This window comes from Phocoena sinus, chromosome 3 (assembly GCF_008692025.1).
Source record: "Phocoena sinus isolate mPhoSin1 chromosome 3, mPhoSin1.pri, whole genome shotgun sequence".
Lineage (NCBI taxonomy): Eukaryota > Metazoa > Chordata > Mammalia > Artiodactyla > Phocoenidae > Phocoena > Phocoena sinus.
In genome coordinates this window covers 12,164,702-12,192,605 of record NC_045765.1, presented here as the reverse complement: position 1 = coordinate 12,192,605, position 27,904 = coordinate 12,164,702, and the positions used below count along the sequence as shown (strand labels likewise).

Below are 27,904 nucleotides of genomic sequence, written 5' to 3'. Positions count from 1 at the left end.
TCGCGTGTCAGCGACCGAGCCGCAGGTGGCGGCGGGCGCGGGGCTCGGCCCGAGCTCGGGAGGTAAGTGCTGTCCACCGAGACACCCCCGAAACCCCCTGGCCCGCGCAGCCCCCCATGCGCACCGCGCCTGGCAGCCCGGCGGTCCCGGGGGTCAAAGGCGCGGCGGGGTGTGAGGGATGGAGAACAGGGGGTGGGGGGGCTGCGCAGTGGGCTCCGCGTCCTTGCCCCCCGCTCCCTCGTGATAATCGGGGATCCGCGGAGGGAGCTAGAGACCCCTCCCAAATCCTCCATCTCCTGGCCTAGAACTGGAGCGTGCAGCGGGGCAGCTATGAAGCGAGACCCCTCCCCAGATCCCTTTATTCTAAGCCTGGATCTGGGTCTAGGTTCCGGGGCAGAGATGGAGACGCCACTCTCCCTCCAGCCTGGGACCCAGGACAGCCGAAACGGGTCCCAATTTCCCTTTTCCCAGCTCTGGCCTGTAGACCCCTGGGGACCAAGATGAGGAACCCCTTTTCTCTGCTATGAACCCCGATCTAGGCCTGGCCGAGGAGCTGGGGGTCCCCTGGTCCCTCCTCTAGAGTGTCCTTTTCCAGCCCCCCCCAGCACAAGGATGGGCGGTGGGGGGGCCTTTCACTGGCGTCCTCTGCAGGGACCCCAAGTTTGGAATTCTAGCAAGGGGTCAGTGTGGGGTCCCTTGCCTGCTGGGCCAGGCTTAGAGAGACCTGGAGCATGGACTTGGTGGTGGTCCCTGCTTCAGTGGGGTTGGGCAGCGAGCATCTGTTCCCAGGGATTAAAATAAATCGTAAATTAGGATCTTGCTGGAGGCTGGCTGCAAGTGAAGTGCGGAGGAGTGTTGGGGGGTGGGTGGCCCCTCCATCTGCCTCAGATCCCAGAATTTGCCTGCCCCAGCCACAGTGGGGACCTGGAGGTGGCTTTGGTTGGACCTGACTCACTGGTGACCTTGGGCAGGTGACAGACCTCCCTGAGCCTTGATTTTTTTTTTTTTGAAAGTGGGCTTTGGAGCCTATATTCTACAGATTCTGAAACCCACCCACCCTATCTTTTGCCAAATGTAACTCCACCCTTTTGCTAAAGATGTTGGTGGTTGGAGGAGAGAGAGCAATAGGTTTGGAGATCTCCCCATATGCCTTGCTGGCCTCTGAGCCTCAGTTTACTACACTGCAAAATGGGTTGATGGTCACATTCTGGCATTGCTGGAAGGGTTGCTCTGCCAGACAGTAAAACATATTGCCAAGCTACCATCATCAGAACAGGGGCTCCTCCACCCTGGTTGCACCCACTGGACTGCCTGGGGCACAGCCTGACCCACATACCTTCACCCACACCAGGGGCAAAGCTGGTACCTGAGCAGGATCCTGGGCAGGAGGAGGTGGGAGGCACTGGGCCAGTCTAACCCCTATCCCTTGGGGCTCTTTCCCTGTGGTGGGGCTGGGAGTCCAACGCTCCCAGGTTCAAACCCAGCTCTCCTGTGCATGGCTTTGCCCCTCTGCACCTTGATGGGTTCTTCTGTGAAATGGGCTGAATCCCCCTTGGAAGATCAGAGCAGACTGTGAGAATGGGAGTGCTGCAAGTGCAGACATGATCATTATAAAACTCCAACCATTATCATACAATATTATTATTATTATAATATTGTAATTATAATACTAATTACAATATTAGTGAGCATAAATGGGGTCAACAGCTGACTCGGGTTGGGGCAGGGGTAGGAGAGAGGGAAGTCTGCAAGGGTATTGCCTGCTGTGTCTCCAGAGCTCGGTAGTCAGGTACACAGTTGGTGCTCAATAAGTGTTTTCCAAGTGAAGTGATGGAGAGGGAGGAGACCAGGGCGGGAGGACTGAAAATTCCTGAGCATAAGCTCAGATGCCATTCACAGCCCGGTCTGTGTGACATGGGGCCGGTGCCTCAGTTGTCTCATCGGGGTAATGGCTGAGATGAGACACTGCTTCCAAGTGCCATTGTGAGAATCAAGCCAGATTGTGTAAATGGGCACAGCCCTGGTGGTCAGCCTTAGAGGGGAGGAAGCACATGACAGAGCTGGTCCTTGAAACAGCATAGCCAAGCGGCCAGTCACAGGAAAGGAAGAGAAAAACCCCAAACTGGCCCTACTGTGAGCAAATTGGAGTCCGAGGGGGAGCAAAATGACATCCTGTTTCGCAGAACCTTAGAGGCCCAGAGAGGTCAGGGGCAGCCCAGGGCCACCAAGTGAGAGGTCAGGAGCTCCAGACAACCCATCAGGAACAGGAGCCCTGCCTTCTTTGCTGACTTGGTTCCTGTCTTGTTTTATCTGCTCCGAGACCTGCTCTAATGCTGAACCGGCAAGAAGCCCCAAGGTTTTGGGAATTGGTGCTGGGGAGGGTGGATCTCTGGGCAGCACCCAGAGCCTGTGTCAGCCACCTCCGGAAGGACTCTTCCCCACTTCCAGCAGCCAGAGGATGGGGACATCCAGGTCCACTGACAACCTGCTGTGTGACCTTGGGCAAGTCCCTGTCTATCTCTGGGCTTTGCCCTGGCTCTGTGGAGGCTGGGAGACCTGGGTTCACGCAGGGCTGACTTCATCAGACACAGTGACCACCGTGTCTCAGGCACAATATTTCAGGGGTCTGTAGAGGTGTTTTAACTTCTTTTAAAATCAGAAGGGGAAAAACAAACAAGCTTTGGCGTCAAAGCAAACATTTAATATATGGTATTTATATATTCGTCTCTATGCCAAATGTAATTGTAAAATATAGTTTAAATTCTCTTTTTTTAATGGAGGAAGGGGCCCATGAAAGCAAAAGTGCCTCTGGCCTATGAACGTCCTCATGCGGCCCTGGGTTCGAGTCTTGGTGCTCCCATTCATGGGCTGTGCAACCTTGGGCAGGTGGACTCCCCTCTCTGAGTCTTGGGTTCCCCCCCAGTGAAGCAGGCATCATTGGCCCCCCTCAGAATGGTGAGGTGTGGAATGTTTAGCCCAGGGTTGGTGCTCAATTTGTGGGTACTATTATTTCACAATTGTTGTCAAGATTATTTGCTTGGTAATAATAGCCCCGGCTAGGGGCCTCAGTTTATCCACCCAGGACCTGCACGGTGCCAGGGAGGTCCCATGGGTGCTGTCTGGAGGGGGAGGGGAGGTGGCTGTTGGGCCGTGGGCGGGGCAGGGTGAGCTTCCTGTCCCCCAGGCACAGGGGCCTCTGCTTGGTGCTAACGGAAGTGGCAGGGGCCACGTGGCTGTCTCCTGGTGCCTGCCCCAGCTGACAGGGGCTCTGGCCCCATTCACTGTCTGGTGAGTTTGAGCCCAGGCCGGGAGGCCCCCACTGCCCCTCCTTGCCCCGCTCAGGAGCAGAAGGGAGACTCTTCTACCTGGCCCGGGTTTCAGGAGAAACAGTAGGTGTCACTTCCTGGGCCGGGCTGGGGCCTGTGCAGGGCCACCCTTTGCTCTGCCACCCCGACCCCCATTACGACTCTTGAGTGGCGGGAGGGATGGCAGGGTGGTCGGGGGAAGATGGAGATCCAGAGCCATGTGTGGAAGTTTCGAACAGGAGTTCTTTTGCAGACAGGTCAGGGACAAAATCATAGTGACCTGGGGCCAGTGAGTGACCTCTCTGTGGCTCAATTTCCTCATCTGTAAAGTTGGGATTGAGCCTTGCGGTGTGGTTGTGAAGGCTGAATGAATGTGTGGTACCTGTGAAGAGCTGGGCACAGTGCCACGCACACATTCGTGCTCAGTGTATGTGTTGGGGGAGGGGCAATCTAATGGGAGTTGTAAAAACAGTAGCAAGATGCTTGGTTTCTGGGGAACTTGGGCCCGGTGGCTCCTAGGATCCTCTAGAGCAGCACTGTCTAGCAGAACTTTATCTGTGCTTTCCAGTTGGGTGGCCACCAGCCCCATGTGGCTCCTGAGCCCTGGAAACAAGACTGGCACAACTGAGGAACTAGGGGTTTAACTGTATATAATTTTATCTAGTTTAAAAATAAGTTGCCACGTGGGACTAGTGGTTCCCTTATCAGTTAGCATAACTCTAAGGGATTTGGAGATGCTCAGGGTCTAGGTCATGGCCAGGAACTAAGACATGAGATGGGAATTTAGGGCTTTTCCCCCTTGGGATGTCAGCTTAGCATATCCCCAGCTAGACTGGGTTTCCTCAGGGGCTACACTAGGAGCTAGAGTTTCTCAGGGGCCCCAGCATCACCCAGCACAGGGTGGTGGTTGGGAATGTTTGTTGAATCAAATAATTGTTTGCCTGGTAAACACCTATTCATGCTTTAAAACCCCAACTTCCACGCCCCCTCCTTTAGTCCAGGTCCCCCAGTCCTTGTTCCTCCATTTGGTTCAGCTTTGACCCTGCAGGACTGGGGTATCTGTGTTCAGCTCTGTTTTCCTAGACTGAGGGCTCCTCAGGAAGCAGGCCCAGGGCTGAATCATCTCATGGACCCTGGTATTGTCCTGGCCAGGTAGGCACATGGTGGGTGCTGGGTGACTTACAGAAGTCAAGTGACCAGGGGCTAGCTGATAATGGGTCGAATTAAACTCACTTTCAAGATTAGAAAACTGAGGCTCAGAAAGGGACAGCCTTGTCCAAGGTCCTTGCTCAGTCCTTTCCTGGTGAGGCCCAGGGAGCTTTCCCATCCTGCGGTCACCGGCCCCGTCCCTGCTGCTACTGTACCTCCTGGGCTCCCAGCTGCTGCTGAGCTGCCTGCGGGGTCATGAATTATGGATGAGGCTTGCGGGCTCCAGTGACAAGCCCAACCTCAAGTACATGCCAAGGACACCAAGTGTCCCTCCCTCGTCTGGTGGCTTGGCCCTGCCCCCTCTGCAGGGAGGCCTGGGGTCCTCCAGCAAGACCCCTTCTAGGCATTCCCTCTTGTTTTGCAGATGGGGAAACTGAGGCACGGAGCTGGACAGTGACTCAGATACCAGGTGAACATATTGGCTTCCAGGGGGTAGGGTTGGGACTCATAGGGGCACCAGTGTCAGCTGGGTCACCATGGTGAGGGATGAGCTTTCCATTACAGGAGTGTGCATGACATGGAGACTGTTGTAGAGGGATTCAGGAGAGCCCGAGAGAACCTTAGGGGCACTTCAAGGACCCCGACTGCCATGTGGCCGATCACAGTCCCAGTGTCCATCTCTCACCAGACCCTCTTCCCACAGGAGCTGCCCAGCGTGGGGCTGAGTGCTCAGGTTGGGACTCAGCTGGCACGAGTGCAAATCCACTGTCATTTCCTGGCTGTGTGACCTTGGCAAGTAGCTTCGCCTCTGGGCAGGGCTCAGTTTTTCCATATGTGAAATGGCCTAGAGCTTTTCTACCCATCCCCGACCATGAACTCCTATTCATGCTTTAAAACCCCAACCCCTATGCCCCTTCCTCTAGTCTAGGCTCCCCTAGCCCGTATCTCTTCATTTAGTCTGACCCCACAGGGCTTGGGCATCTGTATCCAGCTCTGTCCCCTAGGCTGGGAGCTACTTGAGGACCATGCCCAGAGCTGTATCATTTCAGGGGCCCTGGCATACTCCCAGCCTTGGGGTTTTTGGTTCCTTCTCCATCCTCTTTCTCCCTCCTCCACAAGGAGAGCAGTTGGAATTTCCCTTCCTCAGGCCCGAGCTGGCTATGACTACAGCTCAAACTTGCCTCTCTCTTCAGACAGGCACCAGACGGGAGCCTTCGGGGGTCTCCATAGAGGCCATCAGGATGTCGTATTTTGGGGAGTATTTTTGGGTAAGTAAGATCTGCTGTTACTTTGGTGGGGGCTCCTGGAAGGGCTGTGCGGGCTTTTATGGAGATGGAGGGACCTGGGGGGCTTGTGGGCAGAGTCTTGGGCAGATAGAGGATCTGCAGGGGATAGAAGTTAAAGTGGGAAAAGTCAGGCTGGGGTTGAATCTATACCCCCAGATGTCATAGGCCTTGTGATCTTGGGCAAGTCACAGGTTGAACAGGGAGACTGAGGCCCAGAGTAGGAATCTCTCACCCGAAGTTGCCCAGTGAGAAAGTGCAGAGTCAGGGCTCAAACCCAGGGCCAGACTGAACTTTCAGGATCCAGGATCATTCCAGCCAGGGAATTTCCACATCTTCCCCATCCTGGAGAGTTGGGGGGTTTTCTTCACTTGACCCCTAGGGACCCGCTCACCTGTCTGCCCTCCGAGCTGGGGACCACGTACTGTGCCTCAAGGAGCCAGTGAGACAGACTTGTTTTTATTCATTCACTCCCTCCCTCCCTCCCTGTCACCACCACCCCACACCCAGCCAACTCTGGGAGATGCTGGAGCTCCCAAGAGATTCCATCCAAGCCCTGACCCTGAGAAGCCTCCAGTCTGGGGGACACAGAGCCAGTAAGATACACCCAGCCCTGTAGGGTCAGGGCTGAACCCAGCCTTGGGTATGCCCAGAGGAGGAGCAAGGACACAGAGCTGTGTTTGCCATGGGCTCTGAAGGCTGATTTTCCAGGATGTCAGAAAGGCATTCTGGGCAGGGGGAACAGCCTGGGCAGAAATCCAGAGAAGTGACACTGGGTGGCCAGTTGAGGGCACAAGGACTCCTCCCGCAGAGCTAGGCTAATGGGGAGCCACAGAGGATGTGTGAACAGGAGAATCAGGCAAGGACCAGGGCAGAAAGCCCCTTCCTCAGTTGCAAGCCCAGAGCTTGCAGAGGAAGCTCAGTTGCTAGGCAACCCGTTGCCCATGGCAACAGGCCTTGCTCCCTCCCCAGCTGGGGCTCCTCTTACTAGCACTTGCTTTCTTAAAGGGGCTGCATCCCCTTGCCAATTGCGGAGTGGTGGCGGGGGAACGGACCTCCACCTCCTTCCCAAGGGTCAGAGTCCCTGGATTTGCCTCTGAATGGCTGTGTGACCCCATCAGAGTGCTGCCACTCTCAGAGGCCCTGGTGGTGATCTGTGTAAGGGGTGGGGGGTGGACCGTTTTCAGGATCGGTGGTCGCCCAAGTATTGGAGCCCTGACAGCGGCACCTACATTTATTTTAAATTTCTCTTAATGGCATGCGGCACCTACATTTCTTCTAAATTCTTTTTCATTGTATGAGGCATGCAAGTTCGCTGCAGAAAATTCAGACCAGCAAAGAGAAAATAGAAGCCACCCCCAATTCCTCCTTCCAAAGATAGCCTGGTACACAGTGGATAAAAGCTTTGACTTTGGGATTTGAATTGGGCTCTTCTGGGAGCCCTTGGGCAGGTGGCTTTGCATCTCAAAGCCTCAGGTTCTGCATCTGGGAAAGAGGGATGAAACTCCTGCTTCCCCAGGACTAAGGTAGTACCCCTGGAATGTCTGTTTCTTTTAATTAATGTTTCTTTTTTAATCTATCGTTAGTATTGGTGACTCTTTGCTGGGTGACGCTGGGGCCCTGACTGGCCTGAAGGGCGCTCCAGTCAGGGGAAATCAAGCCACACAGGGATGCCCCAGTCTTGTTGGACCAAGTCAGGTCTGGAGGCATGGACGGCACTGGGGAGCCACGGGGGAAGTGTGAGCAGGAGAGGGACATGATCAAGCTGTATTAGAAAGATCTCTCTGGGGCTGGCGTGGGAGCAAGATTGGAGTCCAGAGGTTCTGAAAGAAGACACAGGCCCGAGACAGCCCCTCCCAGGACCCTCGGCTGCCAGCCCAGCCTGGGGGAGCCAGACACTGCTGGGGGCTTTGCCAGATCTGGGAAACGGGCCAGCAGTTGGCTCTGAGTCAGCTCCAGATGCTGGCCTGGGCGGCGGTGCCTGGTGCAGCCTCACCCGAGGATCCCCTGGGCAGGGTGGGCGGAGGCCTGCTGGGGCTGTTTGCTGAGCCCTCAGCACTGTGCAGGAGGCCCTGTGTCTTGTACCAGCCTCATCTCACCAAGACTTTTGGGAGGTGAGTGCTGTCATTGTCCCCATTTGTCAGATGAGGAAACTGAGACCCAGAGAGGTGAAGTCACTGGCTCAGAGTGACCCAGTGCATAAGAGGAAGATTTGACACTTGGGCCTTGAAAGTATGTTTCTAGGGAATTCCCTGGCCGTCCAGTGGTTAGGACTGTGTGCTTTCACTGCCGAGGGTGCGGGTTCAATCCCTGGTCAGGGAACTAAGATCCCGTAAGCCGAGGCCAAAGATAAAATTAAATTAAAAAAAAAAAAAAGAAGTATAAGAGAAAATATATTCCTGGGGAGCTGGAGGGATCAACAATGCATGTTGGGAAGTGGGGGTCTGAGGAGGGTCTAAGAATGTTCCTGAAGGAGGAGGGCCTGGCAGTGATCCTTGAGAGGTGGGAGAATTTGGATGGGTTGAGAAAGTTGCAGGCTAGTGAGCCAGGTGACAGTAACAGCCCCAGCAAGGATACCGTGGTGGGAAAGAGCAGCATGTCTGCACCATTTGCTGTTTGCTGGCGAGGCCAAGAGGCTGTCCTGGGTCTTCCCCAGTCTTGGCCTCCATTTTTCCATTTGCACAGCAAGAGGGATCATCTGGTGGTGACTTCTGGCTTTATCCTTCAAGCTTCCAGGTAACTGGGGGGCTGAACCCCTCAGGTTGGAGGAGGATGGAGGAGACCATCATTTCCAGAGGGGCTGTGAAGTGTTCCCAAAGGGATCACTTTAGTGATTTGTGTTGGGAATTAAATAACATTGGATCCCTCCATGAGCTTCCTCTTTCAGTCTAATTACAAGGCCCCATTTGCTGCTAAAATATCTCGACTTCCCTCCGACCACAGCTGATCACCCTTTTTAACTGACAGCTCAGCGTTCAGACATGTTGCCTTTCACGTGTGACAGGATCGGGCTGGCATTAAAACATAGTCGTTGCCTTATTTTTTTCCCGTCCCCTTCATTATGGCAAGGGGTCCTGGCTTTCCACTTAGAACAGTGGTAGGGACTTCCCTGACAGTCCAGTGGTTAAGACTCCACACTTCCACTGCAGGGGGCATGGATTCGATCCCTGGTCGGGGAGCTAAGATCCCACATGTCGTGTGGTGTGGCCTAAAAATAAGAAAAAAAATTTTTTAAAAAAGAAAAAAGAGAATAGTGGTAAGCGTTGCCCTTTTAAATCAATATATTTGGAGAAGAAAACAAGAGCAACCTTAAAGCAATGATAACTAAGTAATACCATGAATCAGCAGAAACTAGGGTTGCCTTGGGGCTTTAGGGGAGCGTGATGTGGATCATCTTGGTATTTACTTCATCCCCATATGAGAGGTAGGTGACTCCCTGCCCCCATCTTAATGAGGAGCCACTACAGGTTCAGAGAGAGACGGTGACTGATCTGGATCACACAGCACAGGCCTGGCCTCTCCCACCATGGTGACCCCAGAACTAGGAGGAAAGAGGTTTGGTGCAAGGCATCAGCAGGCACCAGGGTAGAGGCTCTGTTCCCACCAGTCCCAGGTAAGAGCAAAATAACTTTGTCCATCTATTCGACAAACTGAAATGCCCTTTCTGTGCCCCACCCTGTACTGGATATTGCTGGGTCCTGAGAGAGGTGTCAGACCTGCATCCTGCTTTGTGGGGTTCTCAGAGAGGGAGTTTTCATGTTGAAGGGAACAGAAAACACAACTACAGTGACTTAAGCAACAGGGGTCATATTAGTTCATAAAATTGAAAAGTTGTGCAGTAGTGTGGCTTTCAGGGTTGGTTTGATCCAGCAACTCTACTCAACACACTTTTTATTCAGACCCTCTCAGGTTCAGCTTCTTTCCAAAGTTCATGGTTTCCACTTGGTTTCCAGTATCTCCTGTGATCACACAATCATTTATGGAAAGATAGAGAGAAAAACAGGGGAAGAGACTGATAGAGAAAGGAACAAACAGAGGCAGAGGTACACACACACACAAAGACAGAAAGATAGTGACAGAGAGAGACAACCAGTGAATGAGAATGTCTCTCCCTCAACTATGGGAGAAAAATCCCAGGATTCTTTCTTTTTTTGAATTTTTATTTTATTTATTTTAAAATTTTGTTTATTTATTTATTTATTTGTCACGCCTCGTGGCTTGTGGGATCTTAGTTCCTTGACCAGGGTTGGAACCCGGGCCCCCTGACTGTGGAAGCGCAGAGTCCTAACCACTGGACCACCAGGGAATTCTCCCAGGCTTCTTTCTGATTGGACCAAATTAAGGCCCATGAACCAATCCTTGTGACGAGGGGGAAATGCAACAGGTTGACTGGCTCAGGCCTGAACCAATCCCTACAACCAAGAGGATGGACTTCTTCTGGTTAGCTCCTCAGCCCAGCCCCTGTTGCTAGGTAACCTTGAGGTCCTCTCCATCCCCTTTCTCAGTCTCCACCCCCATTCCCTGCAGGGAGAGAAGAACCATGGCTTTGAGGTCCTGTACCACAGCGTGAAGCAGGGGCCCATCTCCACCAAGGAGCTGGCTGACTTCATCCGGGAGAGGTGAGGTCCCCAAGCCCCACCCACCCCATGGCCATGTCCCACAGTCCACACAGCCATGCTCATCTTGTGCCCCAACCCTGGTGCCCCCCTTTTCCCTTGCCCATTCCATCCTCCCACCACACCACACCCTGCCAGAAAGGATCCAGGCCCCTGGGGTCTCCAGGAACCAAATGGGCTTGAAGACCCTCCAAACCAATGGTTCTCAACACTATCAGCCCCACGCCCCATCTTAAATGACAATCACCAGGTTCTAACGCCTCCCCCTGAAGAGACGCTAATATGACCTACTTACAAGGAGAATTTTGAAAACTCAATCTCGGGGCCCTGAGTATGATAAAAGAAAGATCATGTGTAATGAAATAATCTACATCTCAGCATGTCAATGCTCCGACGTCTGAGAAAACATAATAAACTCAAATTGCAAGGCAGCCTCTGCTCCCCAGCTTCTCAGCAGCTGAACGCCCGTTAAATCTGGGCAGAAAGTCCAAAGGATTATTAACCAGGTTTTTCTCTTTGTGGCTGTCACGTGGGACCTGTCGCAGCCATACAGGACAGGGGCCACTCTTTATTTTATGGGCCTTCAGACCCTGGATCCATCCACTGTTGCTTATGCTACCCCACGGGTGCCTCTCTCAGAAAATACCCCAATGGGTAACTGGTTTTAACTGGGCACACTGCTACCCTAAACAAAACTGAGGTTCTATTAGGATGAAAATGTGAGTGGATATTAGGTAGGCATTTAGCAGTGTCTGTCTAGAGGGAAAAAGGAAATACGAGTTTGTCTTCTGCAATTAAAGGAGACAAAGCGTACAAAACATTTATATTATGTGCTTAAAAGTTGGTTTATCTGCTGCTACTACTGATGTTTTTACTTAAGGATTAAAACCTCTCCCATGAATTTCCAGAACACCTCTCCCTGTCAGGGGACTGTATCATTCTCCTGGAGAGACACCGCTCAGATGCTTGAGATGGGGAAACTGAGGCCCAGGGGTGTGGGGCCTTTCCCAAGTGTGCTCAGAACCTTCCCCATCCTTGCCTTGTCCTCCTACCCAGGGCCACCATCGAAGAGACCTACTCGAAGGCAATGGCAAAACTTTCCAAGCTGGCCAGCAACGGGACCTCGGTGGGGTGAGTGGGCTCTGGGTGGGGCAGGAGTGGCCAAGGGTGTGGTGCGCTGGTGGGGGCAACAGGAGCCTGCCCTTGGGTGGACATCTCTTCACGCTTGTGATATGTGGAACAGGGAGTCATCCCCCTGCTTATGGGGCTAATTGGACAGAGGAATATAGTTCATTCATTCACTAGTTCATTCATTCATTCACTGGATATTGACTGAGCACCTACTGTGTGCCAGGCACTGTTCAAGGCACCAGGGGGCCCGGGGCAATCAAGACAGATAAAGCCTCCAGTCACCTTCATGCCCTGTTCATAGATGTACATCTGGGATGTGTGGCGAGACGGTTGTTAACCACAAACGTGAACAAAGTCCTTTCCCAGGGAGAAAAGTGCTAGGAAGAGAACAGAATAGGCGCATTAGAGGCTGGACACTGTCTCTGGAGCTGAGACCTCAGTAATGCGAAGGAATCAGCCATGGGGGTGTCTGCGGGACAGAGACCCAGGCAGGTGGCTCAGCTAGTGCAAAGGCCCTGAGGCAGCAACGCACCGTACATGTTCAAGGAAGAGCCAAGAGACTGGCATGGCTGCAGGGCCTGGACGAACTGGAGATGAAGTAGGGAGAAATAGAGGGAAGTGGCCACAGGGCCCCAACACACAGGTGACTTTTAAACCAGGATGTGATGTGGTTCCATTGGCATTGCAAAGTTCCCTGTGGCTCCCGTGGGGCAAAGGTTCTGTCGGGGGCCGAAATGGCGGCAGCAGAGAGCGAAGGCAGTGGGGAGGCCAGAGGGGTCTTCTGCCGAGGTGGGAAAGCCCCTCAAACTTGATTTGGGCAGGTTGAGTCTCAGCTGCCTGTGAGTATCAGGCGGGGCCTGGAGTCCAGACAGAGGACTGCGGGGCCTCGGCCTGGGTTTAAATTCCAGCTCTGATATTCGTTTGCTGAGGGCCCTTGGGTGAGTTATGGAGCCTCCCATGCCTCAGTTTCCCCATCTGCCACAGGCCCACCTCACACAACTGCAGTGGGGATTATTAAATGAATTCATATGTGTTCATGCTTAGCAGGGCCCGGCACACATTCGATGCCTGAGCCAATGCCAGCCATGCTGTATGAGGGGTCCCTGGGGGGCTGGGCCTGCTGGGCCCGGGATGTGTGACCCCACCTGTTTCCAGGACCTTCGCCCCACTCTGGGAGGTCTTCCGAGTCTCCTCAGACAAGCTGGCGCTCTGCCACCTGGAGCTGACACGGAAGCTGCAGGACCTCATCAAGGACGTGCTCCGCTACGGCGAGGAACAGCTTAAGGCACACAAGAAGGTGTGTGCTGTGGGTACCACAAGGCTGGTGGATGGGGGATGCCAGTGGCTCCCAGGATCCCAGGACTTCTGGGGCCTTGGAACCTCCAGCCCCTGGTGTGTGCCTCTGAGAATTCTGTTAATTCCACGACATCAAACTCAGAATCTCACAGACCTGAGCATTGGTGAATTTCAGTCTCAAAATTCAAGAGCAGGGATTTGCAAACTACGGCCCGCGGGCCACATCCAGCCCACCACCTGTTTTTGTGCAACCCTCGAGCTAAGCATAGATTTTCCATTTTTAAGTGGTTGAAAAAAAAACCAAAAGAAGAATATTTTGTGATGTGTGAAAATGACCCCTGATCTAGAGCATCAGGGGCTACAGATCTTGTTATTTGACGTTTCTAGACTCTGGAAGAGCCAGACCGTAGACTCTCAGGATCCCAAAATATTTGAAGTTTATAATTCTAGAGTCATAAAGGCTTTGCATTTACAGATCCCTAGAACCTACAGGGGTTTTTGTTTGTTGTTTTGTTTTGTTTTGTTTTCTGGCCGTACCGTGCGGCATTCGGGATCCTAGTTCCCTGGCCAGGGATCGAACCTGCGCTCCCTGCAGCGGAAGTGCGGAGTCTTGACCGCTGGACCGCCAGGGAAGTCTTGAGTCTGTGGTTTTTAACCCCCGTTAAAAAAGGGAGTTGGGGGCTTCCCTGGTGGCGCAGTGGTTGAGAGTCTGCCTGCCGATTCAGGGACCACGGGTTCGTGCCCCGGTCCGGGAAGATCCCACATGCCGCGGAGCGGCTGGGCCCGTGAGCCATGGCCACTGAGCCTGCGCGTCTGGAGCCTGTGCTCCGCAACGGGAGAGGCCACAACAGTGAGAGACCCGCGTACCGCAAAAAAAAAAAAAAAAAAAAGGGAGTTGGTAGTACTTCATACTGTACAGTTAAAAATGGTTAAGGGGACTTCCCTGGTGGCGCAGTGGTTAAGAATGCACCTGCCAATGCAGGAGACACAGGTTTGAGCCCTGCTCCGGGAAGATCCCACATGCCGCGGAGCAACTCACCACAACTAGAGAAAGCCCGTGCGCAGCAACGAAGACCCAATGCAGGCAAAAATAAATAAATAAATAAATTTAAAAAAAAAAAAAAAAATGGTTAAGATGGCAACTTTTATTTTATATGTATTTTACCACAGTTTTTAAAAAATGGAGGAACAAGGAAGTTTTCTACAGGCTGATCTGGAACAATCTTGGGAATGAATTATTAAGTGGAAAAAGCAGTGAGTTTAACAGTATGGACTGTTGCCATTTGTCATAAAAAATGGGCACATTTGATGGTCCATGTGCCAGTTATTTCTGGAGAAGTATCATGGTAATAATGGGAGGTTTTTACCTGAACTCATCCCTTAAAACTTTCTGAAATGTGAATTATGTGTAAATATTACCTATTTAAAGAGTTAAAAATTTTGAAATTCATAGAATACTCAGAAAAAGTATTCTCTAGGACCTGGAATCCCACAGAGTTTGGGAAGCTGGGAATTTCACGGCATACACCTGGGGTCTGCTCAGGTCCTGTACCCCAGCAGGGGCTTCAGGTGGCCCGCATGCTCTTCTCCGCCCCCACAGTGCAAAGAGGAAGCAGTGGGCACCCTGGACGCTGTGCAGGTCCTTGCAGGCGTCAGCCAGCTCCTGCCCAAGTCCCGTGAGAACTACCTGAACCGTTGCATGGACCAGGAGCGGCTGCGGAGGGAGAGCACCAGCCAGAAGGAGATGGACAAGGTGGGCACACAGCTGCAGGTCCCCAGCCACCGCTGGCCCACACAGGTCAGAGGAATTTGCCGAGGGGTGACGGAGCTGCCTGCTGGGAGAGTGAAAACGTATCACAGAGCGATGGTCATTGAACCTGCATGAACCACATACATGCTGGGCACCCCAAGGAGTCTACGTGCTGGGGGATGGGGCCGGGGGAAGTGCCCTGAGTGTCACCCTCTCAACTCCGTCCCCTCCCTGTGCCTCCTAGGCAGAGACCAAGACCAAGAAGGCAGCAGAGAGCCTGCGGCGTTCAGTGGAGAAGTACAACTCAGCCCGTGCCGACTTCGAGCAGAAGATGCTGGACTCAGCTCTGGTAAGAACCAGGCATCTGTACCTTAGAGACCTACACATTCCTGGGCCCAGGATGCTCTGGCCCCAGAAGTCCAGAACCTTCCAAACCCTTGACTCCAGAAGCCTTAGAATCACAGGCTTAAAGCCGTAGAATTCTAGAGCCACTTAGCTCTTTTTACTGTTATTATTATTTCAGAAACCAGATCAGTTTTGTGCCTTAGTTTCCCCACCTGTAAAATCGGGCAGTAATAGTACCTGCCTCATAGAATCGTTGTGAAGATTAAATGAGTCACCATATGTGAAGTCTTCAGACAGTACCGGGTGCGTAGAGACCACTCTATGGAGTATTAGTATTAGTATTTTTATTATCACTGATGAGGTTTTTGAAGAAGACAGTGCAGAGTGTAGAAGCCAAGAGTCTCCTGACATGTCATGGTAGCTGAAAAGCCTGGATTCCTGGTCCAGCCTCCATCTCTCCCCAGCTCTGCCACCTTTGGCAAGGCACTGCACCTCTCTGGGTCTCTGTCTACCCAAATGTTTGAAAAGCAGATTGGGATCTCAGGATTAAGAATCAGATTTTTTTTTTTTCCGATTTTGCAGTGGTAGAAAGTTGCAAGTGATAGAAATCTTCATTCAAACTGACAAGGAGACGTATAGGCTCAGGGAACTGAAAAGTTCAGGGGGCAGAGCTTCAGGTATGGCTGGATCCAGGTGCTCCAATGGCATTGGCAGGAAGTTTTGCCTCTCTGTCTCTCAAGTCTGTTTTTCTCCCTGAGGGCTTTACTCCCAGGTAGACATACCCTCCCGGATGTGTGTGTGTGTGTGTGTGTGTGTGTGTTGCAAAGTAGCCACCAGCAGCACCCACATGCATCCACCAACACATTGACTTAGGGTATGAAAGTGTTTTCTTCCATGGTTCCAGCAGAAGTCCCAGAGCTCTTCCCCAAACCAATCACTGAGGCCAGGGATTGGAGCATCCTTATTGGTCAGGCTGGGTCACATAGCCGCTCCTTGTGGCCCCACCTTCCCATTTGCCCCTCCCCTCCTGCCTCAGCGCTTCCAAGCCATGGAGGAGACGCACCTGCGGCAAATGAAGGCACTGCTGGGCTCTTATGCTCACTCAGTGGAGGACACCCATGTGCAGATTGGGCAGGTGAGTGGGGCCAGGGGTGGGGAATGAAGCTGGGGTTCTGGGAAAGAGGGCCTTGGCCCTGCCTGATTACACACTTCGTCCGCCTGGCCCAGGTACATGAGGAGTTTAAGCAGAACATAGAAAACATCAGCGTGGAGATGCTGCTGAGGAAGTTTGCAGAGAGCAAGGGCACAGGCCAGGAGAAGCCTGGTGAGTCTGGGCGTCTGTGGGGGTTGGGCTGTGGAGCTGTAGGGAAGGAACAGGACTCAAGAGGGAAGAGAATGAACCTCTCTGGGCTTCGTTTTCCTCATCAGAAAAATGGGCTGATGACAAATCTAACTCAGCAGCCCACAGAGGAAGAGGATTTGCTGACTGATCTTATGTGTAAATCTCTTACAACTGGATACCAGAGGGGCCTTGAATGCCGAGCTCAGCCTTTCACATTTTTCCCTGAGGGCCCAAGGGAGCCATTGAGGGTTGCTGAGCAAAAGACCAATTTGAAATGTCCAGATACAGAGTTGAGGAAGAATTGAGAGCAGAAGTTTGGGGTCACATCTGGGTTTGTGTCTTTTCTTTGTCGCTCATTGTGTGACCTTGGACGTCTGTCTTGCCTTCTCTGAGTCTCAGTTTCCTCATCTGTAAAGTGGGGATGATAATAACCCCCACCTAATGGTGTTGTGGATGCTCAGTAATTTGATGCAGATAAAGGGCAAAATGTGTACCTGGCACATAGCAGGCACTCAGTAGATGCTGGTGCACAGTTTACGTCCCTAGCTCTAGTCAAACCACTAGGGTCTGTCTTTTCTCCCTCCTGTCTCTATAGCTCAGCACCAGCTCAGGTCACCTCTCCTTGTGTGGGCCCCCACTCTTGCCCTTCACTGGCTCCGGGTTTGTCATGCCCTGCTCCTGCTTATATACCCTCTATGGCTCCCCATCACCCTTGAGAGAGAGTCCCAGGTCATCATCCTGGCACCTGATGCTCAGCCCACCTCACAGACTTATGGTCCATCCCCTGAACCACCCAAGTTCCATGCAGAAATGCTGGAGGTAGAAGAAGTAACTCAGGCAGTGCCCCCTCCAGTCCATCCCAAGGTGGCAACCATCCAAGGCAGGACCAGAAACGCTTGGCCCATCCCACTCATGACCATCTCTGGGGCTGGTTCAGCATCTTGGCTCAGGCCCTGGACCCTGACTGGTCTTGAGCTCAAATCCAGGTGCCATTGTGTGGCCGGAGGTATACTGCTACCCTTGCCAGGCCCAGCCTCCCCGCCCAGCTGAGTGTCTCAATCTTTTCTGTCTCAGGGCCTTTGGACTTTGAGACGTACAGTACGGCTGCCCTGCAGGAAGGCAAGTACGTCTGGGCCTGGATGCCCAGGCTGGACCACAGGGATGAGGGAGACAGAGCTGAATGGGAAGGGGAAACCCCCCAGGGCTCAGCTGCAATCCCCCTCATCTGTCCTCAGCAATGAAACGTCTGCGGGGAGCCAAGGCCTTTCGTCTCCCAGGACTGAGCCGGCGGGAGCGGGAGCCACCTGCAGCTGTGTGAGGAAGCACCCCAACCCAGCCCTGGCCCAGGCTAACCCAAGATCCCTCCCCCTGCCCAGGGGTATCCCAGAAGGGCCCTGCTTAGGGTAGCCCAGGAGAATCGTGTTCCAAGCTAGCCCAGGAGTCCCTCTACCCAGGCTAGGCCAGGAGCTCCTCTGTCCCAGACTGGCTCAATATTACCACTGCCCAAGCTAGTCCAGGATTCTCCTTTTGCCAAGACTAGACCGGGGCCTGCCTGTTCCCCCTTCCCCGGCTGGCCCAGGATTTCTCCCTCTGTCAAGGCTAGCCTTACTGTTTCCCCACCTAATCTAGCCTGCAATTCTTGCTTTGTTAAGATGAGCCCAAGAGTCTCCCTGCCCAGACGGGTATCACATTCCTCCCTATGCCCATGGTCTCCCAGGCTAGCCCAGGATTCTTGGCCAAGGCTAGCCCCATTATTTCCCTGCCAAGGTGAGCCCTCCATTCAGACTAACTCCAGGGTTCCTCCCCTTCCAAGTTGACTGAGAACACCCCGTGCTCAGCTAACTCCAGATTCACTGCCCCGGCCCCAAGCAAGCCCCAAGTTCCCACCACCTGCAGGGCTAGTTCAGGACAACATAGCAGCCCAGGGGCTGGCCCCAGGTTCCGTGTCCGGTGTTGGGGGCAGAGGGGAGGGCCAGAGGAGGTGGGGGAGCTGACACTGACACCTCCTTCTGCATTCCCAGAGAATTCCCTGGAGCCCGATTCAGGGGTGAGTGCCACGGGAGGGGCCAGGCCGGGCTGCAAGTGGGAGGGGTCCATCCCACCTTGGGCCCCCCACCCCACCCCCGCCCAGGCCTGGAAGCCAAGCCTGGAGCTCAAGGGGCAAGAGGTAGCACAGCTTAGGGACCAGGTTCAGATCCCACCGTGGCTGCAAACTCCCACGGACCACGTGGGAGGGACCAATGTCCCCCCTTAGCCCTCGATTTGCCCCTCAGGACAGGTTGCGGCATGTTCTGTTCCTCCAAGAACCTGCCCACGAACTGCGAGAAGATCGTTATTGCCATTGGGGTTGTTCTTGGTCTGAGTGAGGGCCCACAGGTGGAGGGGGGCATGGCAGGGTGAGATGGGAGGTTTGGTACCAGAGAGACTAACTCACCACTTGTCCCCCCAGACATGTCCAGAGGTGGATGAAGAAGGTTTCACTGTCCGGCCTGACGTGACCCAGAACAATATCCTCCTGGCGCCTTCTGGGGGCAGTTGTTGGCACAGCAAGGACAGAGCTCTGTCCACAGTGACCCACCCACCATTAGCAACCCTCTCTGTGTACATCCTGAGGGGAGCCTCCGGCTGTGAACCAAGCAGATTCAAATGCAGACACTTGCCCCTGCGGGTCAGGGCTGAACAAGAGGGAGAGAGGGGAGCTTGGTTACCCCAGAGGGGGAGCCAAGGGGACTTCCTGGAGGAGGGGGTCACCAGTGTTGGGGTTTAGCAGCTGAATAGGAGTTTACTAGTTAGGACAGGGCATGCTTGTATGAAGACTTGTGGGGGGAGGCGAATGGCAAATACATGGTGTCGAGGCAAGGGTGGCAAGTGGTGAGAGATGGAATTGTGGCAGTGCCTCGAAGGGATGTGAGCAGGAAGAGATGGATTTGAGCGCTGACTGGAGGGAAACCCCGTGTTAGAATCCGCTTGGGCCCTTGACTGCAGTGCACGCACAGCGGAGCCCTCCCGCTTCTCATCCAGCGACTCCGATTTCGATGATGACGAGCCCCGCAAATTCTACGTGCACATCAAGCCCGCCCCGGCCCGGGCCCCAACCTGCAGCCCCGAGGCAGCCGCAGCACAGCTTAGGGCCACAGCTGGCAGCCTCATCCTCCCTCCTGGCCCAGGGGTGAGGCGTGGGGAGGTGCTGTGTGTGGGGCAGGTGGGGCTGGCTGGATGCCACCGACCTCATGCCACCCCTTTGTCCACAGGGCACCATGAAACGCCATTCTTCACGTGAGTAGCCTGTTAAGGGGTCTTCAGTTTGATGAGGAGCACGTGGAAGGGAGACTGGCCTGGAGTGTGGGTGTGGGTTTGAATTCCAGCTCTGCTGTGTAACTTGGGGCAGGCTGCTTACCCACTCTGATCTCCTTTTATAAAATGGGGTCATTATGAGAATTAAACGAGAGCCAAAAGGGATCGCTGGGGCTGGGAAAGAAGCCAAAAACTGGAGACAAGTTGGCTCAGGTTCGAACCCCTCTCTGCCTGATTTGCTGGTCACCTTGGGTAGCTGACTAGACAGCTCCAAACCTTGGTCTCCTTGGTGTGTGGAGTGGGAAGCAGTGCAGGCCTGGCGACAGAAAGTCTCAAGGAGGTACATCTCTTGCAGGGGACACCGCTGGGAAAACTACAGAGGCCTCGATCTGCCCCAAGGGCTGGCAGGTGGGTTCCATGGGAGGTGGGGCACTGGGCCCACATGAGTGGGCAGGTGAGGGCCGTCCCTGCCTCTCTCCTCCTCCCCTGTTGCCTCCCCATGTCTCCGACTCCCCTTCTCTTATCCTGGCAGGGAGTTAAGGGCGTGCCATCTTTGAGGGACCACTCAGTCATTCACTTGATGAACGTTTATTGAGCACCTTATGTGTACTTGTGCTATGCTGGGTTCTTGGAGATAAATGACCAAGACAGATGCTCCTCAGAGTCCCATTCTAGAGGCTCAGATTTTTTAAATAGTAAATAAGTTAGAGCATATTCGATGCTTCCAAGTGCTGTGAGAAACTGAAGCAGGCAATGTGATGGAAAATAGGAGTGGGTGACTTTAGTTGGGGCCGTGGTGGAGGGGTAGCAGGGAGGTGCGAGGACTCTGAGCTGAGCCCTGAAAAGGAGCAGGAGGTGGCCGCAGGGAGATCGTGGGGGACAGAGCTCAAGACCAAGAACAGCAAGTACAAAGGTCCTGAAGTGGGAGGAGGCATGGAAACACCCCCTCTTGTCCATTCCCTGTCCCCAGCTGTGCAGAGAAGCTGCAATCGGATGAGCAGGTTTCCAAGAACCTCTTTGGGCCTCCCCTAGAGTCCACCTTTGACCATGAAGATTTTACAGGTGATGGGGGTGGGGCTTCGGGACACGGGCGGCCAGCAGGAGGAAGGGTGGGGCCACTGCAAGGATAGGAGGCTCAGGACCGTGGGCCAGGCCGGAGGGAGGAGTGTGGGTGTCCTTTGTGGGTCAAAGTGAGGGTGGGCGAGGCCATGGCACGAATGGGCGGAGCCGGCGAGAAGGTGTGGCCTTCGTGGGAGTGAGGATGACAATGAGTGGATAGGCAGGCATCAGTGGAGGTGAAAGTAGCCAGACAGCATGGCCTGGGGTGGGGGTGGGGTGGGGGAGACATCGATATGGGGGCGGACCTTCCTCGACATGGGCGTGGCCTGCGGGAGGATGGACGGGACTCCGTGTGAGTGGGGTCTGGAGCTGGCTGTCCCCTTCCCTACCCCAGGCTCTAGCAGTCTTGGCTTCACCTCCAGCCCCTCGCCTTTCTCTTCCTCGTCGCCCGAGAACGTGGAGGACTCTGGCCTGGACTCACCGTCCCACGTGGCACCCGGCCCCTCCCCGGATTCCTGGTTCCCCGCCCAGGCACCCCACAGAGCCCACCTACCTGTAGGGTGCCGCCCCCAGAGTCGAGGGGACACAGCCTCTGCTGCCATCAGACTCACCACAGCCCCTTGCACCATCCCCGGGTCCCTGGGGGGGTGGAGGCTGTGGCTGGAGGAGGTGAGTTCCTCCACCCCTAGTCTGAGAGTTATCTGAGTCCTGGGGGAGGATTGAGCACCTAATGTGGCCAGGGTCTGAACAGGGTGCTGGGGACACAGCCGGGACCCAGGCAGGCAGAAACCGTCACCCTTGCAGGGACAATAGTGATATGGATATTTAACAAGGCAGGAGGTGGCAGGTGCCTGGTGAGGACTCAGAAGGGTAGGGCCTCCCTGAGGAGGGAACATCTGAGCTGGGATTTGATGGAGGTGAGGACGCAGCCATATGGACATGGGTGGGGGGGAAGGCATTCCCAGCAGAGGGCACAGCCTGTGCAAAGGTCCTGGGGTGGAAGCAGGCAAGACCCTTTGAGGAACAGTTAGGAGGCCAGTGTGGGTGGAGCAGAGTGATGAAGGGAGAAGGAGGGAGTGGAGGGGGAGATGTCGGCAGGGAGATGGGATCAGGGTGGGGGCTGGTGGTCCCCAGGGAGAAATGGGAGTTTTACCGCTAGCAGGGTCAGAGCCACAGGAGGGAGGGCTGTGAGCAAAGAAGGGGTGGCACCTACTTGGATTGCAGGCTCTCTCTGACCGCTTGGTAGGCAAGGATGAGAGCCAGAGACGAGGGAGGTGAGTCCAGGTAAGTGGTGATGGGGTAACAGTGGGGAGAAGGCCAGAAGAGAGTCACGGGACCCAGAGAACAGAGGAATCGGGGCAGAGGGCCTGAGGGCAGCTGAAAGGAGAGGGAAGGGCAGAAAGAGCAGGGAAGATGGGGCAGAAGAAGCTGGGGTGGGGGGCGTGTCAAGGCTGGGCCTTTAGATGGCAGGTGGATGGGGGAGGCCAGGCTGGAGCACCCTGTGGACAGCTGTATGAAGACATCATCAAGGTGAAGTGGGATGGAAGGCTGCCCAGGGAGAGGGTAGGAGAGCGCCCAGGGTGGAGCAGGGGCAGGGCTAGAGTGGGGGAGGAAGGAGGGGATTGGCTACTGGTTGGCTCCTGGGGGCCCGAGTCAGAGGGACTGTGGGCTGTGACCACATGAGGTCCCCAGCAGTGGTGACGGGGTGGCGGGGGGTGGGGTGGGGGGCTTGGTACCATCCTTGGTTAAAGAAAGAGCCTGGTTGGAGCTGGTTCAAGGGAGGGCTCAGGGGAGTGAGTGTAGACCATGAGTGTAGACAGATAAAGTTGTCTGCGCTTTACAGAAAAACTAAGGTTCTCAACTGGGCCAGTTATGCCCCTCAGGGGACACTTGGCAATGTCACCACTGTTACTTGATCGTCACCACTTGGGGGCGGGGTATACCTGACGTCTGAGGGGTGGAGGCCAGGGAGGCTGTTCAACACCCTACAGTATTCAGGGTGGCCCCAGCATCATGAAGGATCCAACCCTGTTGAGAACCTTGGCACAGCCTGGGGTGTAGGTAGGAGGGGAGATGGGCGAGTAAGCGTTTGTAGATGGAGCAAAGCAGGGACACTAGTGACGCAGAGAGCGAGGGGAACCTAGGTGTTACACCATGATTAGTTAATTTAGAAGGGTGTGACTCAGACGCAACCCAGGGTGGGAGACTACCCTTGGAAGTGCTGAATGTTGGGTAAAATGCCTCTGCCAAATCCCCACCCCCCCCACCCCCCGTAGAGTGCCTGCCTCCTGAGCATCCAGCCCTTGCTTGCATACCCCCAGTAATGGGGAGCTCACCCCTTATTGAGCCACCAGTGTAGTGTCTGGGAGACTCAGGGTTGCAGATGGTGTCTACAGTCCTGTCCAGCACCTTCTCTGTAGCCCTAGGACTCCAACCATCAGGGGGTCTCCTCCTATAAGCCCAACTCCCAGTTTGGGGCTGAGTTCCTCCCCTGGGGAGGTTGGAGAGGCCCAGGCAGCAGCTCAGCCATGTCTGTTCTTATGCTCATTCCCCAGACTTGATGCCTGTACCTGCTGACCTTGCAGCCAGGGAGGGCCTGGCAGCCCCGCCCCGGAGACCTCGCTCCAGAAAAGCATCCTGTCCCCTCATGCGCAGCAACGGGGACCTGGTAGGGTGAGGGGGGTGGGCAGGAGCCGGGCTGGGGGTCGCCTCCAGGGTCAGCATCGGGGCACTGCTGCTAGGGTGTTCACAGGCTGGCCTATCTTCTTCCCTTCCAGTCTCGTTCCCTGAGCCCCTCCCCACTGGGCTCTTCAGCCCCCAGCACCATCCCAGAACGGCCCAGCTTCTCATCCCAGACAGGACATGGTACGTGGGTCCTCTCTGGGCCTCAGTTTCACCTTCTCTGATCTGGGTGTGTGGCTTAGTGATACAATGGAGGCCGTGTCGGCAGAGGGCGGGTTCTGGAGCCTGGGACCTGTGCTCACTCTGCCTGTCCCTCGTTCCCTCCCTGCCACCCCCAGGAGTCTCCCGGGGCCCAAGCCCTGTGGTCCTGGGCTCCCAGGATGCCCTGCCCGTGGCCACTGCCTTCACTGAGTATGTCCACGCCTACTTCCGTGGCCACAACCCCAGGTACACAGTGGTGGGGCACGGTGCAGATGGTGACAGGCAAACGTAGGGCTCCCTGGGGGCTGTGCATCTAGGTTCTGGCAGGGACAGCTTTCAAATGGGTTTCATGATCTGCTTTACCGTGGAACAGCTTTGAACACTGAGCTGAACAACCAGACCCATCCTGAGGGCTGTAGGAGCCATGGAGGGCATTTGAGCAGGGCTAGGCATTGATGTAGCCACGGTTTTAGAGGAACTCCTCTGAGGCTGCTGTGGGCGTCAAACTGAAGGGAGCAAGACCAGAGGCCAGGCCCGTGGAGGGAGCAGGTTAAGGGTGAGTGGAGGGGGCAGGGATAATCTGGGGGCGGTGCCCAGACGAAAAGACCTTAAGATCAAGCCACAAAGAGGAGGAGAGTATTGGACCGGAAACCTAAGCTGAGGACAGTTACAAAAACTGAATGTTTTGCTTTGAGCTTCCTGGTGGCCTGGGGAAAAGAGAACTGGAGAAGGGGGGTGTTCCTGTCTCCTTCAGCCCAGTGTGGATTCTTCCTGGTGTCTGGATTGCTGTCCAGGCAGGGACACAAGAGGTGGAGGCTGGGGCTGGGAGGCTGGCCATGGTCAGAGCCTCGTTGATTCTGAGGGACCTGGTGAACCACAGGCTACAGTGAAACTAGGAGAGAGGGGAGCGTGAGGTGCCAGGCAGAGCCCTGAGCCAACGCCCAGTGCCTTCACCACCCGCCCCCACCAGCTGCCTGGCTCGAGTAACTGGGGAGCTGACCATGACCTTCCCTGCTGGTATCGTGCGCGTGTTCAGCGGAACCCCACCCCCACCGGTCCTCAGCTTCCGCCTCGTGCACACGGCCCCCATTGAGCACTTCCACCCCAATGCTGACCTGCTTTTCAGGTACTGTTGAGGAAAGGGAGAAAAGTTAGGGGGTTCCAGGGACTGGTGGGGGCCAGGAGCACCCCGGCTCTGAATTCCTGTTCTGCCTCCCGGGATTTGCTGTGTGACCCTGGGCAAGCTGCTCTCCCTCTCTGAAACTCACTCTCCTTCCGTCTTTTGCTTCCCACCCTCGCCCTTCCCTGGGAGTTATGCTTTATTGGTCCCAAGGATAGCCTGGTAATCTGCATCTTTAGGAAGCCCTTGGTGTAGGTGGGCTTTGGGACGGCATCTCCCGAGGGTTGGGGTGATTATTCCCGGTCTCTGCAGTGACCCCTCCCAGAGCGACCCTGAGACCAAAGACTTCTGGCTCAACATGGCGGCTCTGACTGAGGCCCTGCAGCGTCAGGCAGAACAGAATCCAGCTGCTTCCTACTACAATGTAGTGCTGCTGCGGTACCAGGTGGGCCAGGTGGATCGGGGGGCGGGGGCGGGGGGCAGAGGGGGGCAGGGAGGGGATGGTGAATGGGGACAGGGTGAGCAGGCAGCAGAAATGGAGGCTGATAGCAATGACCGTGGGGTGAGCTGTAGGCGGGGTGGGCAGTGTAGGGGGGCCTGGCCTCCACTAGTGCAGATGGCCCCATCGTGCAGATTAGAAGAGGTCCGATCCCAGGACCTGGCAGCTGGCACCTGTCCCCAAGACTTTGTTAGAATGGGGCATTCGTCTGCCCTCTGCTGGAGACGTGTTGTAACACAGCCTCTCATCAACAAAGGGCCCCTGGGGTGTCCTAGGCAGTGCAGTCAGGTCAGTTGAATGGCGGGTGGCGTGGCAGGGGCAGTGTGGCTGAATAGTATGCGGTGTGGCAGGACAGGACGGCTCAAGCCGTGTCTTCTCTCCTGCTCTCCCTTCCCCTAGTTCTCCCGCCCCGGTCCCCAGTCCGTGCCTCTGCAGCTGAGCACCCACTGGCAGTGCGGGGCGACCCTCACTCAGGTCTCGGTGGAGTACTGCTACCGGCCTGGTGTCACAGCCGTGTCCACGCCACTCACCAATGTCCAGATCCTGCTGCCCATAGGGGAGCCTGTGACCAACGTCCGCCTGCAGCCGGCTGCCACCTGGTGAGGGCATGGGGGAGGCCTGGGGAAGCTCAGCAGTGCCCCCAGAACCTAGCAGAGCTCCCTTTGATACACCAACTGAAGGGTCCACCCTAGGCCTGACCATTCACCGTGGGCTCACCTTGCTTGGAGCTAAGGGTGATATTACTAGCAATAATAATGTCTGACACCGAGAGCTTCCTACATGTCAGGCTTGTTTCCCTGTGTTCTGCACACACTGACAGGCTTGGGGCTTTTAGCAATCCCTCAAGGGGTTGGCCACCATCATCCCCACTTACGGAGGGGGAGCTGAGGCACACAGAGACTAAGTCACTTACCTAGGTCACACCAGGATTTCAACCCAGCCACCCACTGGTGGTCCCTGGCTTTTAGTCACCGCACAATGTTTGCCTTTGTTTTGTACAAAAGGTAGGACCTGCCAACCAAGAAGCCAAATTGATAGGGCCGAATGCATCATCTAAAAGTGCTGCAAGGCTGTAGAGCCTTCAGGAACCAGCTGCTCCATACCCCACCCCCATTTCACACATGGGAAAACTGAGGCCAGGAAGGAGACCCGGCTTCCTCGGGTCATGTAGCCAAGAGGCAACTGAGCTGGGACCCTGGGCTCCCAATGTCCTTTCTGGTGGAGACCGGACCAATCTTCTCTTGATGCCAGGAACCTGGAGGAGAAGAGGCTCCTTTGGAAGCTTCCGGATGTGTCCGAGACAGGGGGGTGAGTTATGATTGTGCTCAAGGTCTTGGGGTCTCAAATGGGAGAGGCTTCTTCAGCTAGGGGAGAGGGAATTCCCTGGCAATCCAGTGGTTAGGACTCCACTTTTCACTGCTGAGGGCGCAGGTTCAATCCCTGGTCGGTTAACTAAGGTCCCGCAAGCTGCGCGACACAGCTAAAAAAATTTTAAAAACAAACTAGGGGAGGATTGGGGATGTGCTAGGAGCAGGGCAGTGTAGGCATCAAGGAAAGCTTGAGAGGGCTTTGATGAAGCTGGAGGAGAGGGCATCCCAAGGGGTGGGCACAAGAGGTGTAAAGGCCCTGAGGCAGGATTCCTTTGCAAAACCACACACAGCCCCGTGGGGCCAAAGGAAAAGGGTGCAGGACCCAAGAGGAAGTCAAACGGAGCAGACAGAGCCACAGATCAAAGGGCTCGGGTGCAGGGCTGAGGGAGGAGCCCAGGTCACAGCAGGACTGGGGTCGGGGAACAGGACACAGCTGACCTCAGACCTCCCCAGGCTCTGGCCGCCTGTCTGCCAGCTGGGAGCCATGCTCGGGGCCCAGCACACCCAGCCCTGTGGCTGCTCAGTTCACCAGCGAGGGGGGCCACTCTGTCCGGCGTGGACCTGGAGCTGGTGGGGAGTGGCTACCGCATGTCACTGGTAAAGAGAAGGTTCGCCACAGGTACGCCCTCGCCCTGCCGCTGCGCATCCCCGGAGCCAAGGACCAGGCCGGGCTCTGAGCCCCACTCCCTGCTTCTGCCAGGGTGCGGGGGTGGGGGAGGCATTTGGGGTGTTCGGAAAGGATAGGTGGGTGTTGGGGCCTGGAGACCCAAGATGGGGGGCACAGGTGGAGAGGGGTGGTCAGGGCCCCAATGAGAGGGATCAAGAAGTGTCCCCTACAGGACTTCCCTGGCGATCCAGTCGTTAAGACTCCGAGCTTCCACTGCAGGGGGCACGGGTTCGATCCCTGGTCAGGGAGCTAAGATCCCATATGCCGCGAGTGCAGCCAAAAAGGGAAGAAGTGTCCCCTGGCCGGCATCCTTGCAAGAACCCAAGGCAGGGAGCCAGAAGCCCCTCTGGCGCACCCATCCCCACCCCCATTCTCCCGTCCCCACAAGGGGCTGCTGGGGTCCATGGGGCAGTGGGAACAGTGGGTTACAGGGGGGTGTTTGTAGAGGATTGGGGGATCCCAGGGTAGGGGCAAGAGCCCCCCCTGCACCCCTCACAACCCTGCCTCCACAGGGATGTATCTGGTGAGCTGCTGAGCCTGCAGACGTCGACCAGCACCACTGGCCCCAGCTCTGCACTGCGTCCTGGTGCTCACTGACTGCTCCCTGGCCCTCTTGCTAGACCCGAGGGTCCCCCCACCCTGGCCTCCCCTGAGGCCCCTGACTCCATGGAGAGGATCCCAACACTCAGTCTGGCTGAGCCTGAGATCCTCTCCTGCCCATGCCAACTCTCATGCAGGTCCTTGGCCTTTTAATGTTCTTTAAATAAACACTCTATTTTCTAATAAAATAAATAA

At 55.3% G+C, this 27,904-nt stretch overlaps 1 protein-coding gene across 1 annotated transcript; it reads left to right on the top strand.

The window, feature by feature from the left end:
• FCHO1 (FCH and mu domain containing endocytic adaptor 1) lies at positions 1 to 27,904 on the top strand. Its single transcript, XM_032628561.1, is given in 34 exon segments — positions 1 to 62; positions 4,879 to 4,923; positions 5,158 to 5,246; positions 5,648 to 5,722; positions 10,265 to 10,356; positions 11,410 to 11,484; positions 12,640 to 12,781; positions 14,381 to 14,533; positions 14,775 to 14,879; positions 15,912 to 16,010; positions 16,103 to 16,199; positions 17,292 to 17,336; positions 17,453 to 17,531; position 17,620; positions 18,241 to 18,264; positions 18,667 to 18,724; positions 19,208 to 19,386; positions 19,469 to 19,504; positions 19,867 to 19,919; positions 20,482 to 20,573; positions 20,965 to 21,087; positions 21,090 to 21,152; positions 21,155 to 21,213; positions 21,215 to 21,239; positions 23,126 to 23,238; positions 23,348 to 23,435; positions 23,591 to 23,699; positions 24,424 to 24,579; positions 24,886 to 25,018; positions 25,472 to 25,671; positions 26,324 to 26,380; positions 26,897 to 26,978; positions 26,980 to 27,061; positions 27,622 to 27,904. Coding segments are annotated over 31 exon segments (2,670 nt in total). The 5' UTR covers positions 1 to 62; positions 4,879 to 4,923; positions 5,158 to 5,246; positions 5,648 to 5,695; the 3' UTR covers positions 27,645 to 27,904.